This window comes from Balaenoptera physalus, assembly GCF_965194825.1.
Source record: "Balaenoptera physalus genome assembly, chromosome: 8".
NCBI lineage: Eukaryota > Metazoa > Chordata > Mammalia > Artiodactyla > Balaenopteridae > Balaenoptera > Balaenoptera physalus.
Genome location: NC_138887.1, coordinates 68,824,605 through 68,840,818, shown reverse-complemented (window position 1 = coordinate 68,840,818; position 16,214 = coordinate 68,824,605). Strand labels below are relative to the sequence as shown.

General features: G+C 36.6%; 1 protein-coding gene across 4 annotated transcripts in view; it reads left to right on the top strand.

Moving 5' to 3' along the window:
• Positions 1 to 16,214, top strand: part of CDK14 (cyclin dependent kinase 14) — a 563,146-nt gene that overhangs the window by 361,186 nt on the left and 185,746 nt on the right. For all 4 annotated transcript variants that reach the window (XM_082471983.1, XM_082471984.1, XM_082471986.1 and 1 more), the window contains one exon: positions 5,429 to 5,522. In XM_082471983.1, the coding sequence (XP_082328109.1) occupies positions 5,429 to 5,522 (94 nt within the window). The remainder of the gene's footprint in view (positions 1 to 5,428; positions 5,523 to 16,214) is intronic.

Below are 16,214 nucleotides of genomic sequence, written 5' to 3'. Positions count from 1 at the left end.
CACCAACATAGGAGCACCTCAGTACATAAGGCAGATGCTAACAGCCACAAAAGGGGAAAATGACAGTAACACAATCATAGTAGCAGATTTTTAACACCTCACTTTCACCAATGGACAGATCATCCAAAATGAAAATAAATAAGGAAACACAAGCTCTAAATGATGCATTAAACAAGATAGGCTTAATTGATATTTATAAGGCATTCCATCCAAAAACAACAGAATACACTTTCTTCTCAAGTGCTCATGGACCATTCTCCAGGCTAGATCATATCTTGGGTCACAAAATGAGCCTGGGAAAATTTGAGAAAATTGAAATCATATCAAGTATCTTTTCTCACCACAACACTATGAGACTAGATATCAATTACAGGAAAAAACTGTAAAAAATGCAAACATATGGAGGCTAAACAATATGCTACTAAATAACCAAGAGATCACTGAAGAAATCAAAGAGGAAATCCAAAAATACCTAGAAACAAATGACAATGAAAACACGATGACCCAAAACCTATGGGATGCAGCAAAAGCAGTTCTAAGAGGGAAGTTTATAGCAATACAATCCTACCTCAAGAAAAGAGGAAAATCTCAAATAAACAACCTGACCTTACACCTAAAGCAATTAGAGAAAGAAGAACGACAAAACCCCAAAGTTAGCAGAAGGAAAGAAATCATAAAGATCAGATCAGAAATAAATGAAAAAAATAATTAAGGAAACAATAGCAAAGATCAATAAAACTAAAAGCTGGTTGTTTGAGAAGATAAACAAAATTGATAAACCACTAGCCAGACTCATCAAGAAAAAAAAAAAAAGGAGAAGACTCAAATTAATAGAATTAGAAATGAAAAAAGAGAAGTAACAACTGACCCTGCAGAAATACAAAGAATCATGGGGGATTACTACAAGCAGCTATATGCCGATAAAATGGACAACCTGGAAGAAATGGACAAATTCTTAGAAAAACACAACCTTCTGAGACTGAACCAGGAAGAAATAGAAAATATAAACAGACCAATCCCAAGAACTGAAATTGAGACTGTGATTAAAAATCTTTCAACAAACAAAAGCCCAGGACTAGATGGCTTCACAGCGAATTCTATCAAACATTTAGAGAAGAGCTAACAGCTACCCTTCTCAAACTCTTCCAAAATATAGCAGAGGGAGGAACACTCCCAAACTCATTCTACGAGGCCACCATCACCCTCATACCAAAAGCAGAGATGTCACAAAAAAAGAAAACTACAGGCCAATATCACTGATGAACATAGATGCAAAAATCCTCAACAAAATACTAGCAAACAGAATCCAACAGCACATTAAAAGGATCATACACCACGATGAAGTGGGCTTATCGCAGGAATGCAAGGATTCTTCAATATACGCAAATCAATCAATGTGATACATCATATTAACAAACTGAAGAATAAAAACCATATGATAATATCAATAGATGCAGAAAAAGCTTTTGACAAAATTCAATACCCATTTATGATAAAAACTCTCCAGAAAGTAGGCATAGAGGGAACTTACCTCAACATAATAAGGGCCATATATGACAAACCCACAGCCAACATCGTTCTCAAAGGTGAAAAACTGAAGCCATTTCCTCTAAGTTCAGGAACAAGACAAGGGTGCCTACTCTCACCACTATTATTCAACATAGTTTTGGAAGTTTTAGCCACAGCAATCAGAGAAGAAAAAGAAATAAATGGAATCCAAATCAGAAAAGAATTAAAACTGTCACTGTTTGCAGATTACATGATACTATACACAGAGAATCCTAAAGATGCTACCAGAAAACTACTAGAGCTAATCAATGAATTTGGTAAAGTAGCAGGATACAAAATTAATGCACAGAAAGCTCTTATACACTAATGATGAAAAATCTGAAAAGAGTAATTAAGGAAACACTCCCATTTACCATTGCAACAACAACAACAAAATACCCAGGAATAAACCTACCTAAGGAGACAAAGACCTATATGCAGAAAACTATAAGGCTCTGATGAAAGAAATTAAAGATGATACAAACAGATGGAGAAATATACCATGTTCTTGGATTGGAAGAATCAACATTGTGAAAATGATTCTACTTCCCAAAGCAATCTACAGATTCAATGCAATTCCTATCTAACTACCAATGGCATTTTTCACAGAACTAGAACAAAAATTGCACCATTTGTATGGAAATACAGAAGACACCAAATAGCCAAAGCAGTCTTGAGAAAGAAAAACGGAGCTGGAGGAATCAGGCTCCCTGACTTCAGACTATACTACAGAGCTACAGTAATCAAGACAATATGGTACTGACACAAAAACAGAAATATAGATCAATGGAACAGGATAGAAAGCCCAGAGATAAACCCACGCACATATGGTCAACTTATCTTTGATAAAGGAGGCAAGAGTATACATGGGAGAAAAGACAGCCTCTTCAATAAGTGGTGCTGGGAAAACTGGACAGCTACATGTAAAAGAATGAAATTAGAACACTCCCTAACACCAAAAAATAACACAAAAATAAACTCAAAATGGATTAAAGAACTAAATGTAAGGCCAGACACTCTAAAACTCTTAGAGGAAAACATAAGCAGAACACTCTCTGACATAAATCACAGCAAGATCCTTTTTGACCCACCTTCTAGAGAAATGGAATTAAAATAAAAAATAAACAAATGGGACCATATGAAACTTAAAAGCTTTTGCACAGCAAAAGAAACCATAAACAAGACGAAAAGACAACCCTCAGAATGGGAGAAAATATTTGCAAATGAAGCAACTGACAAAGGATTAATCTCCAAAATTTATAAGCAGCTCATACAGCTCAATATCAAAAAATCAAACAACCCAATCCAAACATGGGCAGAAGACCTAAATAGACATTTCTCCAAAGATAATATACAGATTGCCAACAAACACATGAAAGGATGCTCAACATCACTAATCATTAGAGAAATGCAAATCAAAACTACAATGAGGTATCACCTCACACTGGTCAGAATGGACAACTTCAAAAAATCTACAAACAATGCTGGAGAGGGTGTGGAGAAGAAGGAACCCTCTTGCACTGTTGGTGGGAATGTAAATTGATACAGCCACTATGGAGAACAGTATGGACGTTCCTTAAAAAACTAAAAATAGAACTACCGTATGACCCAGTAATCCCACTGCTTGGCATATACCCTGAGAAAACCGTATTTCAAGAAGAGTCATGTACCACAATGTTCATTGCAGCTCTATTTACGATAGCCAGGACATGGAAGCAACCTAAGTGGCCATCGGCAGATGAATGGATAAAGAAAATGTGGCCCATATATACAATGGAATATTACTCAGCCATAAAAAGAAACGAAATTGAGTTATTTGTGAGGTGGATGGACCTAGAGACTGTCATAGAGAATGAAGTAAGTCAGAAAGAGAAAAGCAAATACCATTTGCTAACACATATATATGGAATCTAAAAAAATAAAATGGTTCTGAGGAACCTAGGGGCAGGACAGGAATAACGACGCAGACATAGAGAATGGACTTGAGGACACGGGGAGGGGGGAAGGGTAAGCTGGGACGAAGTGAGAGAGTGGCATGGACATATATACACTGCCAAGTGTAAAATAGATAGCTAGTGGGAAGCAGCCGCATAGCACAAGGAGATCAGCTCAGTGCTTTGTGACTACCTGGATGAGTGGGATAGGGAGGGTGGGAGGGAGACCCAAGAGGGAGGGTATATCAGGATATATGTCTACGTATAGCTGATTCACTTTGTTATACAGGAGAAACTAACACAACTTTGTAAAGCAGTTATACTCCAGTAAAGATGTTAAAATAAATAAAAATAAAAACTCATCTCCCTAGAATACTGATTTTGAAATTAATTCTTTATTATTAAATGGAATTTTTTTATGATATAAAGTACGATTTGTTTTCAGTCATTTTCACTGTATATACTATTGGTGTTTAATTTGGATAAAAATTATGTGGTGTAATAGAGAAGAGATTTCTGCTAATGGATTACTTCTTTAATTCAAAGTATTGTTTACATACAATTGGGGCAGGTATAGAGAAGTAAGGCATTGTTTTTAACCTCTAGAGGATCTGAAATAAATACACAAGGGACTGCTCACTCTAAATTGAATACGAGTGCAGCAATTGAAGAAGTGTCCCAATATGTTTATGATTTTATTAGTATACTTTTAGGAAACATAAACCCATTAAAGGTAGAGCCATTAAAAATAAAAATCCTAGAGAATTGCTAGAAGTTAGAGAGATCTAGCAAAAACACTGGTTTATCTGAACATCCAGGCCTTAAGAAGGTGGGAACCAGGTCAATTCAGGAAACTTCATCTGCAGGAAGGTGGCCATTCTTGCACGTTCTCTGCCTTTAATGTGACTTATTTCATCAATATATGCTAGTTTCTTTCCATCCTGTTCCCAGGTGACTTTATCTCCAAACTTTCAGTAGAAGTATCTGATTGGCTCTCTGCCTGTACTGTGGATTCGGTGTTCCTGTTGGGTTCTGTGGTCTGAGAGGCAAGGTCTCCTGATATGCTCGACTGCCTTACCAGATAGGAACTGTGAGCCTGGCATAAGAATTTGACCATAGTAGAAGACTGATAATGAATAAGAGCTTAACAAATAAACTCATAAAGGGATCTGTCCTGTCTGGCAGAATGTTCATGGAAGGCTTTGTAGAAGAGATTACATTTAAATTAGATTTTATAGGTTGGGTTGGATTTACATGTCAAGAGCAAACAAATGAAGAAAAAGGGAGTTCTAGGTATTAGAGTAACTTGAGCCAAGTTGTATAGGTTTATGCTTGGCCTGTGGACAGATCAGTCTGGCTCAGAGCTCCTCAGTGTAGCTGCCCTAAATCACCTGAGCAGCCCGAGTCAATGCGTTGCCTCTAACTGACTGAAACAGAGTCTCTGGGGTTTGTGTTCAGATCATTTGCATTTTTTAAAAGTTCCCCAAATGATTTTGATGCAAAGAGAGCTTTGAGCCCTGGACAGCTATAGCGAATAATACATTGTGAATTTGTGAAATAGAGTTGGAAAAGGATGTTAGAACAAGACTATGGAGGCTTTCTATATCAAGCTAAGGAGTTTCTTGGCCATATCCTGTGAGTGAGGTAGTCAGTGAGGCTTATATTTTATTGGTTTGCACCGTTTTCTGAGCCTATGTAGTTGCATCTACTTGGAGTCCTTTCTGGGCAGTAGACAGAGAAGGGAAAGGAAAGTTAAGGGATCTAGGTACATGTGACACAGCCCTTTATACTTATTTAGAATATTATTTATTCATTATTTCTCCTTTGTAGGAGTAGATGTTCTAATTCCAGATTTAGATGTTCTAATTAGATGTTCTAATTCCAGATTTAGTATTCTTAGCAGAGTATATTGATGTTTTAGTAACAATTCTTTCTTCTCTCTTTAGGGGAGTCGGCTGCATCTTTGTTGAAATGATCCAAGGAGTTGCTGCTTTTCCAGGAATGAAAGACATTCAGGATCAACTTGAACGAATATTTCTGGTAAGTTCTTTACAGAATACTTCTGAAAAAAATTGGTCTTGAATGCATCCCTCAGTGACAAATCCTACAGTGGTAGTGGAAAATAATTTCAAACAAATTTGTTGGTTGTCACATTTAATTCTAACATATTTTTGGATCTTTGCAAAAGCAGGAAATTAGTGAAGAATTGTGTTTTTAAACTACTGCACATGAATAATATGCCAAAATGGTAAGAAAGGATAGGATGTCAGAGGCAATACAGAGGAGTGGGTTAAAAACGAAGGCTCTGACAAAAATTCCAAATAATTTATATAGATATCCCCCCTTCAAATAGGTGTATCTTATTCCCTCCCACTCCTACCCACTTAAATGTGGGCTTTGATTGGTAACTTTTTTTCTAAAAAGTAGAGCATGGAAAGAAGGGAAGGGAGGATAGTAACTTCAAAATGGAGAAACCAGGCAAATGGTACCTCAGCCCGGTCTTCAAGGTTAAGATCATCAAAGATAAGTCACATTGGTAGTATGTACCCTTTGTATAATGTATTGAGAACGGCACTTCCCCTCTGTAGTCCTCCTCCGAAAACCATAACCCCAGCCTAATCTGGAAAGCCACATCACACAAACCCAAACTGAGGGACATTTACAAAACACCTGACTAGTACTTTTCAAAACTGTCAAGGTCATGAAAAACAGAGAAAGGCTGAAAAACTGTCACAGCCCAGAGGAGGCTAGGGAGACATGACAGCGTAATGTAATGTGGTATCCTCCATGGAATCCTGAGACAGAAGAAGAACATTAGGGAAAAATTAGTTAAATACAAGTGAAGTGTGCAGTTTAGTTAATATCAGCATAGCAGTGTGTGCTCCTTAGGTGTGATGGAAGTTCCCTGTAATGTAAGATTTCATCAATCAGGGAAACTGGTGAGGAGTATATAGGAACTCTCTGTACTACTCTTCACAACTTTTCTATAAATCTAAAACTACTCTAAAATTTTAAATTTAAAAATTTTTGTAAATCTGTGAAAAATAAAAATAAAATTTGTTCTGTAGCCAGATGAGCTGGGTTTGTCACCTGCTCTGTCACTTTGGGCACGGACTTCGTTCTCTGAACCTTAGTTTTCCTGTGGGTAAAATAAGGGATAATGATAACACCTACCTCATAGATTGTTTTGAGGAATAATTAACTTAATTACATAAAGTGCTTTTAGAACTATGCCTGACACATAATAAATACCCAATAGATGTGTTGTTATTATTTTAATCAAATCATTTTTATACCAGATATTTTCATTCAGTGGAACTTCCACATTAGCTAATATTCCTATAAACTTATTATTTAAAACATGGAATAAGAGCTAGACAAATTAATTTTTTTTGTTAAAAGGAGTCAGACTATATACATCGTAGCAGTTAACCACATTATCATACTTTTTTAAAATAAATCTCCCTTGTGAAATCACTGGTGCACATTTTAGAATGGACCTTGTGAAGACATGCACTTATTGGATTATGCAAGTACACCCTTAAAATGTAGCTTTCATATTAAGTATAAGGACCACAGGAGGGTATAGTGATATGAATTGAGACTCCATCACTGCTGTGTTCACCTTGATGTCAGCATTAAATGATAAGAAAAGGAAAATGAAAACTAGAAAATCAAAGCACACGTGATTCCTCCTTGCAGTATCCTATACCCCAGGCATCCCTGTGTATTCACAGTGGGTGGACAAACAGCAGAGTCCCTAATATTATAGAAACTTTCTTCAAAGTCTTATCTTATTGGTTTCTTCTCCCAGAGGCTGTCTGTATCCACTTCCTTTCAGTTTTACTTAATTATTATTATCATCCATAAATTCCCACACAGTGTTAAAATAATGTCTTATGATTATAATAATACAGCCTTATAATTGTGGGGAAATTCCCACAATGTCAAAAAGTATAAAAATTGAAAAACCCCTTTGTCCTACTACCCAGAGAAAATTATGTTTAGTATTTTGGTATATATCTTCCATTTCTACACATGCTAAAAAAATTAAATTGTATCTTGTATACTATTTTGTAACTTTCTTTTTTCACTTAACAATAGGTAGTTAACACCTTTCATTGGAAAATAAATCTAGAAACTTATCATCATTCTTAGTGATGAGTATTTCATCGTATGGATGAGAATTATTTGCTTAATCAGCCCGATACTGATGGCTTGTTTATAGTGTTTAACTATTATAAAGTGCTGTCAGAAATATTCTTTGCACAGTTATCCTATTAGTTAAGAAAAATTATTAGAATTAAAAGTCCTGAATTGAATACAGTTTAATTTTCATAAGTCTATTGACCATTCTTACACTTCATTCCCTCCATCTAAACTCATGAAACACTTCCTTCTCTCTGTTGTCAAGAAAGTCGCTTATTGATTTCATTGAGATTGTATTGAGCCTATAGATTATATTACAAAGAAATGATATAAAATGAGCTTTCCCAGCCAAGAAAAAATAATATCTCTTTATTCATATTTCATGGCCCTTAGCATAAATTTAACATAGACATATTTCTCTTTTCCTTTTTTCTAATCAAGCCTTTGTTTTCATTCAGCTATTTTAAGTAACTTTCCACAGTTATTTTCCCCAAAATACAATTAACTTGTTCACATATTGTGAAAAACATGACAGGAGAGGGAATTTTAATGGGCTATACTTTGCATCATATAGATCTTTATGCCAAAACATATCTTTAAATATTTAGCTTTTTAATTTATTTAAAGCTCAAATATAATAATAATAATACCACTTAATTATATTCTGATAATAATTTCCTAAACTTTAGATTCCACTTAACTATTCACTCCCTGATAGCTATTGAACAATACTTACATAACCTTGTCAAATTACCTATTTTTTATGCTAAAATCATTAATTTACTATATTTGAAATCAGAAAACTTCAAAGGGAAATTATATAGAAAGAAATGTCCCTGCATACACATTATTTCAGGGTAAATTTAAAAGAAAAAGAAATGGTTATATAAATGAGGTATATTCTATAGCAGTCGTACCAAAAATTTTGTTTCATGAAAACATAGTTTATTGATATAGCTTAGTCAAAGTTTTAATTTTCAATATTATTTTTATAATGTAAGTCATTTCCAGTAGGTACTATCTTGTTGAATTGCTTCTTGTATGGAGATTTTGTTATTATTTCTTAATTTTATGGCAATTATTTCCTAATTTTATGGGTATTCAGAGACCTTTGAGCCATGACTAGGCTTTTAATAAATCAAAGAAATATATCATTGTAAATTTTCTATGGGAATATTGATACACCAAGCTACTGTTTGCTCTTATTAGACCACAGAGACCCTTAAATGCAGATAAGCATCATGATTTATGGTAATAACTCCTTCATTTACTGTAGTTTTTTTTACACGTGTAATGATTTTTACAAGTAAAATTTTTACAAGTAAAAAATTACCAAGTCCTTTGGTAATTAGGAGATAAAGATCCTCATCTATATAAAATTGCTGCTTTAGAATTAAATAATGTTATGTTTTACCCTGAAGAATTAGATATGACCAAAAAAAAAAAAAAAAGAGAGAGAGAAATCTGCAAACTTCTTTTGACAGTAAATGTTATCATCTTAAATATTTTATTTCCTCCCCTGAATTGTTTAAATTTGCAAATGTTAGCCATATGACACATTAAACAAGCAGACTCTCTCAGGAGTTGTGCGATCATTGGAAGAAGAAATTTTACTAACCTAATGTGGTTGAATCACTGGGAAAAAATGCTTTTTCTTGGTGACCTTTTATGTCTGCTCTGAAGAGGAATGACTTTTAAATGTGATTAAATCCACTTTCACGGGCTTCTCATGTAAACTGCCAGAGACTCTTTTCTAAAGCAGCAGTTGTGTATCTGGCCTCTCATAAAACATTGCCAAGGAGATAATCAACTTTGAAAAGTCACGAAACATGGAATTGTTCGTTTTGTTTTGTGTTTTAATACAGGGATTAAGTCCATTCATTTGCTTGTGAACTGTATATAGAAAGGTGGTTGGTTAATAACTTTGAAGCACAGAATTCAAGCTTGTTACCCAAGATAACTAATATAATTAACTCCCACACACTGAGTCTTTATGTGAAAAGCAACAAAGATCAGTCACTAGAGCCTTTATATTTTTCTTCTGAAGGTTTTCTTTTTCTTATTTTTTCTTTTTCCTTCCTTTGGTGGGAAGGAGCAGTTCACATTCTTAACAAGTCCAGGGCATTCACTTCCACAACAGGGTAACTGTGTTGATCTATGTAAGGTGAGGTGGCTATACTGCAGTCTGAGATTTCACCATTAAATCATTTTCCTTGAAATTGTGATGCTCACATACAAGAAAGGAAGGAAAGTGATAGAATTTTGACAAATTATGTTCAAGACATTTTGAATTGCCAGGTGAATGGGCACCTACTTCTCTAAGCAGTAACTCTGCTATTAGAGTAAAAGAGTGATTAATATCATTTCTTCAACATTACTCATTTTTTAATGTCATGATGTTTTCTATTCACCTTTGTTAGCTGCGAAAATAAGCAGTAGATGTATTCACCCAGGTAAATATATATATTCAGAGTGACAAAATCAGAACTAATAAGAAAATTCATATTCTAATCATATTGTTCTGAATTGAAAAAGAACTCTACTTGATGGAACCCTGGGGACATTCTTCTGCCACTTCACAACAGCTGGACAAATGGCAGAGAGTGCTTGCACAGCTGTCTGAAACCTTTGGCAGATGCTTCTGGGTTTGTATGGCTCATGGCCCCAGAGTACAGCAGCCACGGCAGAGGGGCTGGCATGATTGTGTTCTGGGGGCCTGTTCTAGTTCTCCCTGCCTTTGAATGTTGATGAACCCCAAGAGGCTCACTTTTCCCTGTCTCCTGGTCTTCTGGTTTGCAATGGAGTTTCATCCACCAGTTATTTGTTAACATATTGTACATTATTTGATTGGTACAGTTGTTAGAATGTTTCTCTTCCGTGTATATATCATTCAGAATTTAAAAGAGAGTGTGTGTGTGTGTATTTGTGTGTGTGTGAAAAGAGCCTCTGGCAACTTTGAAATCTACTCAGCCTGGCTTTTGAGTCAGATCCTTCCTTAAGCCTCTGTGTTTTACAATTGAACTGACTGCAGAGACGTAACCTGTAGACCTGGTTCCAGTCCTTGTTTCCCCATCCTGGCTCTCTTTCCAGGATCTTAATGGGAACCATAACCCTGAGGTTTCATGATTGGCTAGAACGGCCATATAGAATGTAAAAGAAAGTTGACACCGCCTCCTTTGATGGTCATTACCATCCAATTGGATGTAGCAGCCACATTGTTAAGATGGAATATTGCTGTCACAGATTTGTATCTTCACTTCCATCATTGGGTTGCTTGAGGTGATGTCCGCCATACTTCTTCAGCACTCCCTCTGCAACACTAGGTACAATGGAGATGGAAAGGAATTCTGTGCCAGGGTATCTGCCCTGGACCAAATGAGGGCAATCAAGATAGGCAGGCAAGACATACCATTAGGAATGGAGTCATGAAAAATTGCTGAGCAATTGATCAGCAGATGGGAGATCCAGTAATGTAGTAGATCCTGTATTAGTTAAAATACTAAACTCTAAGAGTTCAATATTGAATTCTAATCCTAGATTGTTTTTTTTCCCTGAACAAGCCACCTTTTCTAATTGGATTGTAGTTTCTGCATCTGTAAAGGGAGGAATTGAACTAAATGATTTCAATAGTGTCTTGCAGCTCTAACCTTTTTTAATTCTAAAATTGCATATTACAGGATTATGCATAAGGGCTGTGGGTGTTCAAAGGAAATTTCTAAGAACATTTTTGTTAAGCATGGAAGGAAGTATAAGATTTGAAGTGGAGTAAGGGATATGGGGAACATCAGGCAACAGTCCAGGAGTGGAGTAGGCACAGTAGGAGTCTGTCCTGTATGCGTGGAAGGTGAGATTGGATGTTGAAGTTTGGACTTTGATAGATTGAGGACTTTTAATTTTATTTCATCTATAAGTAATAAGGAGACAGTACAATTTTTAACAAAATAATAAGGTTAAAATGGCATTTCAGCAAAATTAATGTAATATGATATAATGATAAACTCAACTATATAAAGGCTGACAGAAGGAGAGAACTAGGCATTACATGTTGGAGTGAAGGATACTGAAAATATTAAGCAATGTTTTTTAAAGCTGATTTTAGAAAAACAAAGTTGGGGAGATGGATTATAATACCACCCACCCTGAAATAAATGCCTCTTTTAATTTGTGCACGTTTCTTTCAAGTCTCATCAATAGTCCTGGTTATTTCCATGGTGGCAAATCTTTTTCAGAGTCTTAAGCTTATAAAAAATAAGGCAGCCAGAAAAATTTTAAAGCCATATGAAAAGAAATTAAAACCACCATTTAGAGATAACCAGTGTTAAATATTTTTGTATTTTCTCTTCTAGATTTTCACCATTGGGTTAATAATAGATTTATGGGTTTTGTATTCAGCTTCTCTTTATTTTCACATTTAATAGGCAGCAATTTCCAAGCCATTAATATACGCTTGAGAATATTATTTTAATTATGCTATAATATCTTATTAATGTTCCCAAATGTACTAACACATTGCCCTATTATAGTACTAGGTAATTTGCTTACGGTTTTTATGCTACAGTAAATTTTATCCCATTCAGTTATACTTTCAACAAGAATTTTTAGGCATCTATTCCATACCAGGCTCTGTGCCTACAGGCAGTGGAAAACCAACAGACACGGTCCCTGCTCACCTCAAATGTACTGTTAGCTGTGCTACATTAGAACAGCTTCCAGACAGTCAGGTCAGGAGGATGTTGTTGCAAAACTGTTGTAATATATCTTGTACATAAATGATTTGGAAGAGAAAGGAGTCAAAGATAACTTCAGAGTTTCAAGCTTGGGGAATTAAGTGCTCCATGAAGTCATGGAAAATAATGGGGACATTGAAAAGGAGTGCCACTGGGACTTCCCTGGTGGTGCAGTGGTTGAGAATCCGCCTGCCATTGCAGGGGACATGGGTTTGATCCCTGGTCGGGGAAGATCCCACATGCCACGGAGCAACTAATCCCGTGTGCCACAACTACTGAGCCTGCACTCTAGAGCCCCCGAGCCACAACTACTGAGCCTGTGCTCTAGAGCCCACAAGACACAACTACTGAGCCTGTGCTCTAGAGCCCACGAACCACAACTACTGAGCCCATGTGCCACAACTACTGAGCCTGCGCTCTAGAGCCCACGAGACACAACTACTGAGCCCGTGTGTCAAAACTACTGAGCCTGTGCTCTAGAGCCCACGAGACACAACTACTGAGCCCGTGTGCCTAGAGCTCGTGCTCTGCAACAAGAGAAGCCACTGCAATGAGAAGCCCGTGCTCTGCAATGAAGAGTAGCCCCCGCTCACGGCAGCTAGAGAAAGCCTGTGCACAGCAATGAAGACCCAACATAGCCATAAAATTAATAAAAAAATAAAATTAAATAAAAGATTAATGGAAGTGATGGCATAATTATCAAAAAAAAAAAAAAAAAAGAAAGAAAGAAAAGGAGTGCCAGTGGAGGGAGAGGAAGAAGAGAGCTCAGGGACTGGACTTTATATGATAGCAGGTGACCTCAGGTGGAGACGTCCAGTACACAACTCTTACTGAACAGAATTAGGATAAAAATGAGGATCAAGGGACTGTTGACCCAAACCAGACAGTGTTGGGACCTAAACTGTACTGGTTCTTAAATAATGAGAAAGTGGAGGAGGAGCAGAGGAGCACTGCCTAGGCTTTAGGGATGCTCATGGTTTGTGGGGGTGGGATGGGGGTGGGGAGCTAAACCAGGAGAGAATCAGGACAATTACACAAAGGTCAAGGTAAGGGCAGGCAGCAGAGAAGTGAGGAGAAAAAAGGAGAAAAATAGTCACTCCCTCGAGGGAGGTTATGGATCAGCTCAGGTCTGGTTAGCTGGTGGGTGAGGAATTTTGAGGCCAATGCCCTTCCTTTCTGTGCTCCCTCAGCGTGTGCCTCCACTGCCTGTATAGTATGTGGCACACATCCTGTACTTTTGCAGCTCATGCTTTTAGCCCAGAGGATGAGAAGGGTTTCCTTCTGGAGAAATGGAAAGGTCGACAGAACATGCATCTGGGTTTAATTAGGGAAATTTAGACTATCCATGGTTTTCAAAGGAGACTTATGATTCTCCTCAGTGTCTCAGGGGTGCTGGAGTCAAGGTGAGTGTAGCCTCAAGGGAGGCCAGCTCCAACCCCTCCACTCCTGGCTCTGCTTTCATCAAGATTTTGTATGTGAGATAGATCTCGCTGCTAAAAGAAAGGTGGGAAACCCCTGGACTAACGCTATCTTAAGGTCTTCCCAGGTCAAGTGTTCTATGAAAAACAGACGTCCATGAGGAAGAAAAATGATGCAGAGCCAGTGAAAATGAAGATGTTAGAGAAATAAAAATTGAGCGATTCATGTATGGAGACATTAGATACATATTCATTCTGATAAAGAAAGATCTGTGCCAATAAGCTATCGAAATTTTTGTAGCAAACCTCAGTAAGGTCATTTGTCTTGAGAAGAAAACAAAGACAGAGGGATATTTCACTACAGAATAGGTAATCACATTACTTTTTACAAAGAAACATTTATTTGAAGATTAGCTGGCTGTTACCTACAGATTTGAATAGGCTCACATGGTGAAAAAAATATTTTTTTACCTTGAGGATTCTTACATTTACTTTATAGTGTTACAAACTTTCTATAAATGGAAAATGAGAAGATTTCCATTAAATCATTCACTTTCTCGTTGTTATTCATTTTTCAGCAAATATTTATTATGTGGTTACTATGGGCTCAATACTCTTCCATGTTCTGGGGAGACAGCATTGCACAAAACAAAGTCCCTGCTCTTGTGGAACCTATATTCCTGTGAGGGAAGATAGACAATGAGCAAATAAATATATAATGTGTCTCGTGAGTGTTGCATGAGGAATGCCACTTTACATATGGCGTACCGGGGAAGTCTCTCTCAAGGATCCTGATACTTGTGCATTGAGTGAAGTTAGTCAAGGCACAAGACGTGCAGATATAGGGCTCAGAGCATTTAGGTGGAGAGAATAGCAACCTGTTTGTGCTTAATGATAAGAGTATTAAAATCAGAGTTCTCAGGCCTGAATTTGTCAAATTAAGGATCGTTCTTCCCACTACATCAAGGAGAAATGCTCTTATTACTTTGACCTCCTTTATAGAAAGCATTTTCTTATATGAGAAGTCCTTGCTTTGTGTAAAGCATTAAATTCCTATATAGATTAATATTCAAACATCAGATTGAGCAAATCAATAAGAGAGTTTGAAGTACACCTGTGTGCATGTTGCAAGTTGGAATTATGCTAGAGCAAGAGATTTGGGCTTCCTGATTTAGTTCATCAGAAAATGTTGGTGTAGATACAAGAAAGTGGGAAATGTTTCTGATTTGGACAGTAGACAGTGCTTTGGAAGAGAGAACAGAGAAAGAATATCTAGAATTCAAGGAGAGCCAGAGAACACTTTTTTTTTAAGTCAAAAGTAGAAGGATTTCAAAAAAGGAAAGCTTTATCAACTGCACCAAATAGTACGGTGAAGTCAGTGGAAGATGGTGCTGAAAAAGGCCACAGGTGGTAACTTCTGAGGGAATAGTTCCAGTAGGGTTGGATATTTAAAGTCAGGTTACAATGGGTTTAAAGAGTAAGTGCGCAGTGAAAAAAATGGAAACATTGAGTATAGACAATCTGTTTGAGAACTGGCTGAGTAAATAAGATTAGATGTCACCTTAAGGGTATTTTTTAAGTCAAGATTTATAAATTTTATAATGTGTCATAAATATTTTTTTAAATAGTGAAGACCGGGATGTTTGGAAGGTAAAGGACACCAAAGATACAAGAAAGCATATTTGACAGATCAAGGTATTGGGAGGCAAGAGTGGATGGGTGGAAGAGACAGTGCCTTGAAAATGTGGATGAAAAGATTTTCTCGAAGATAAGAAAGAGGAAAGGAAGGAGAGGAAGATTTAAATAAATGTTGTAGAGAAGAAAAAAAGGAATTTAAAGATATCATGATCTGCATGATTCTTAAATGAAAGGGAGGGGATGTGGTTGACAGTAATGTGCATCTGTGGGGGTAGATATTGAAGGAAATGGATAATATTTGCAAAGCTGGTGTAATTCCAAATGGTATTATGATATGTGATATGACAAGAGAAGGAGGTCGTTGCTGACCACATTTGTTAATCAGCTGTTGATCTGAGACATTATTATAGGCATAGAAATGCTTTGTTTCCAATTTCTATGATGTGTAATAGTTTACTTTCCTATTAACATAAGATTACTTTTAGGCATATCCATCCTAGCTATAAATGTTTCCCAATTGTAATAGTTTTTACGAAGACTTTTCTGGAGGCAGTGGTTCATATCTGTAGTCTAACAGTCTTAAATGTTTTGAGAATGTTTTAACCTATTGTCAGTATGGGATTACTTACTGGCTGTTGCAGTTATCTCTTGTTATGTAACCACCTTAAAACTCTGGGTTCAATCAACAACAGTCATATTTTAAAATTATTTGTCATAGTTTTAGGGTCAAGAATTCAGTAAGGGATGGGCCAGGCAGTTATGGACTTGGGGTCTCTCACATGGTTTCAGATATATGGTTG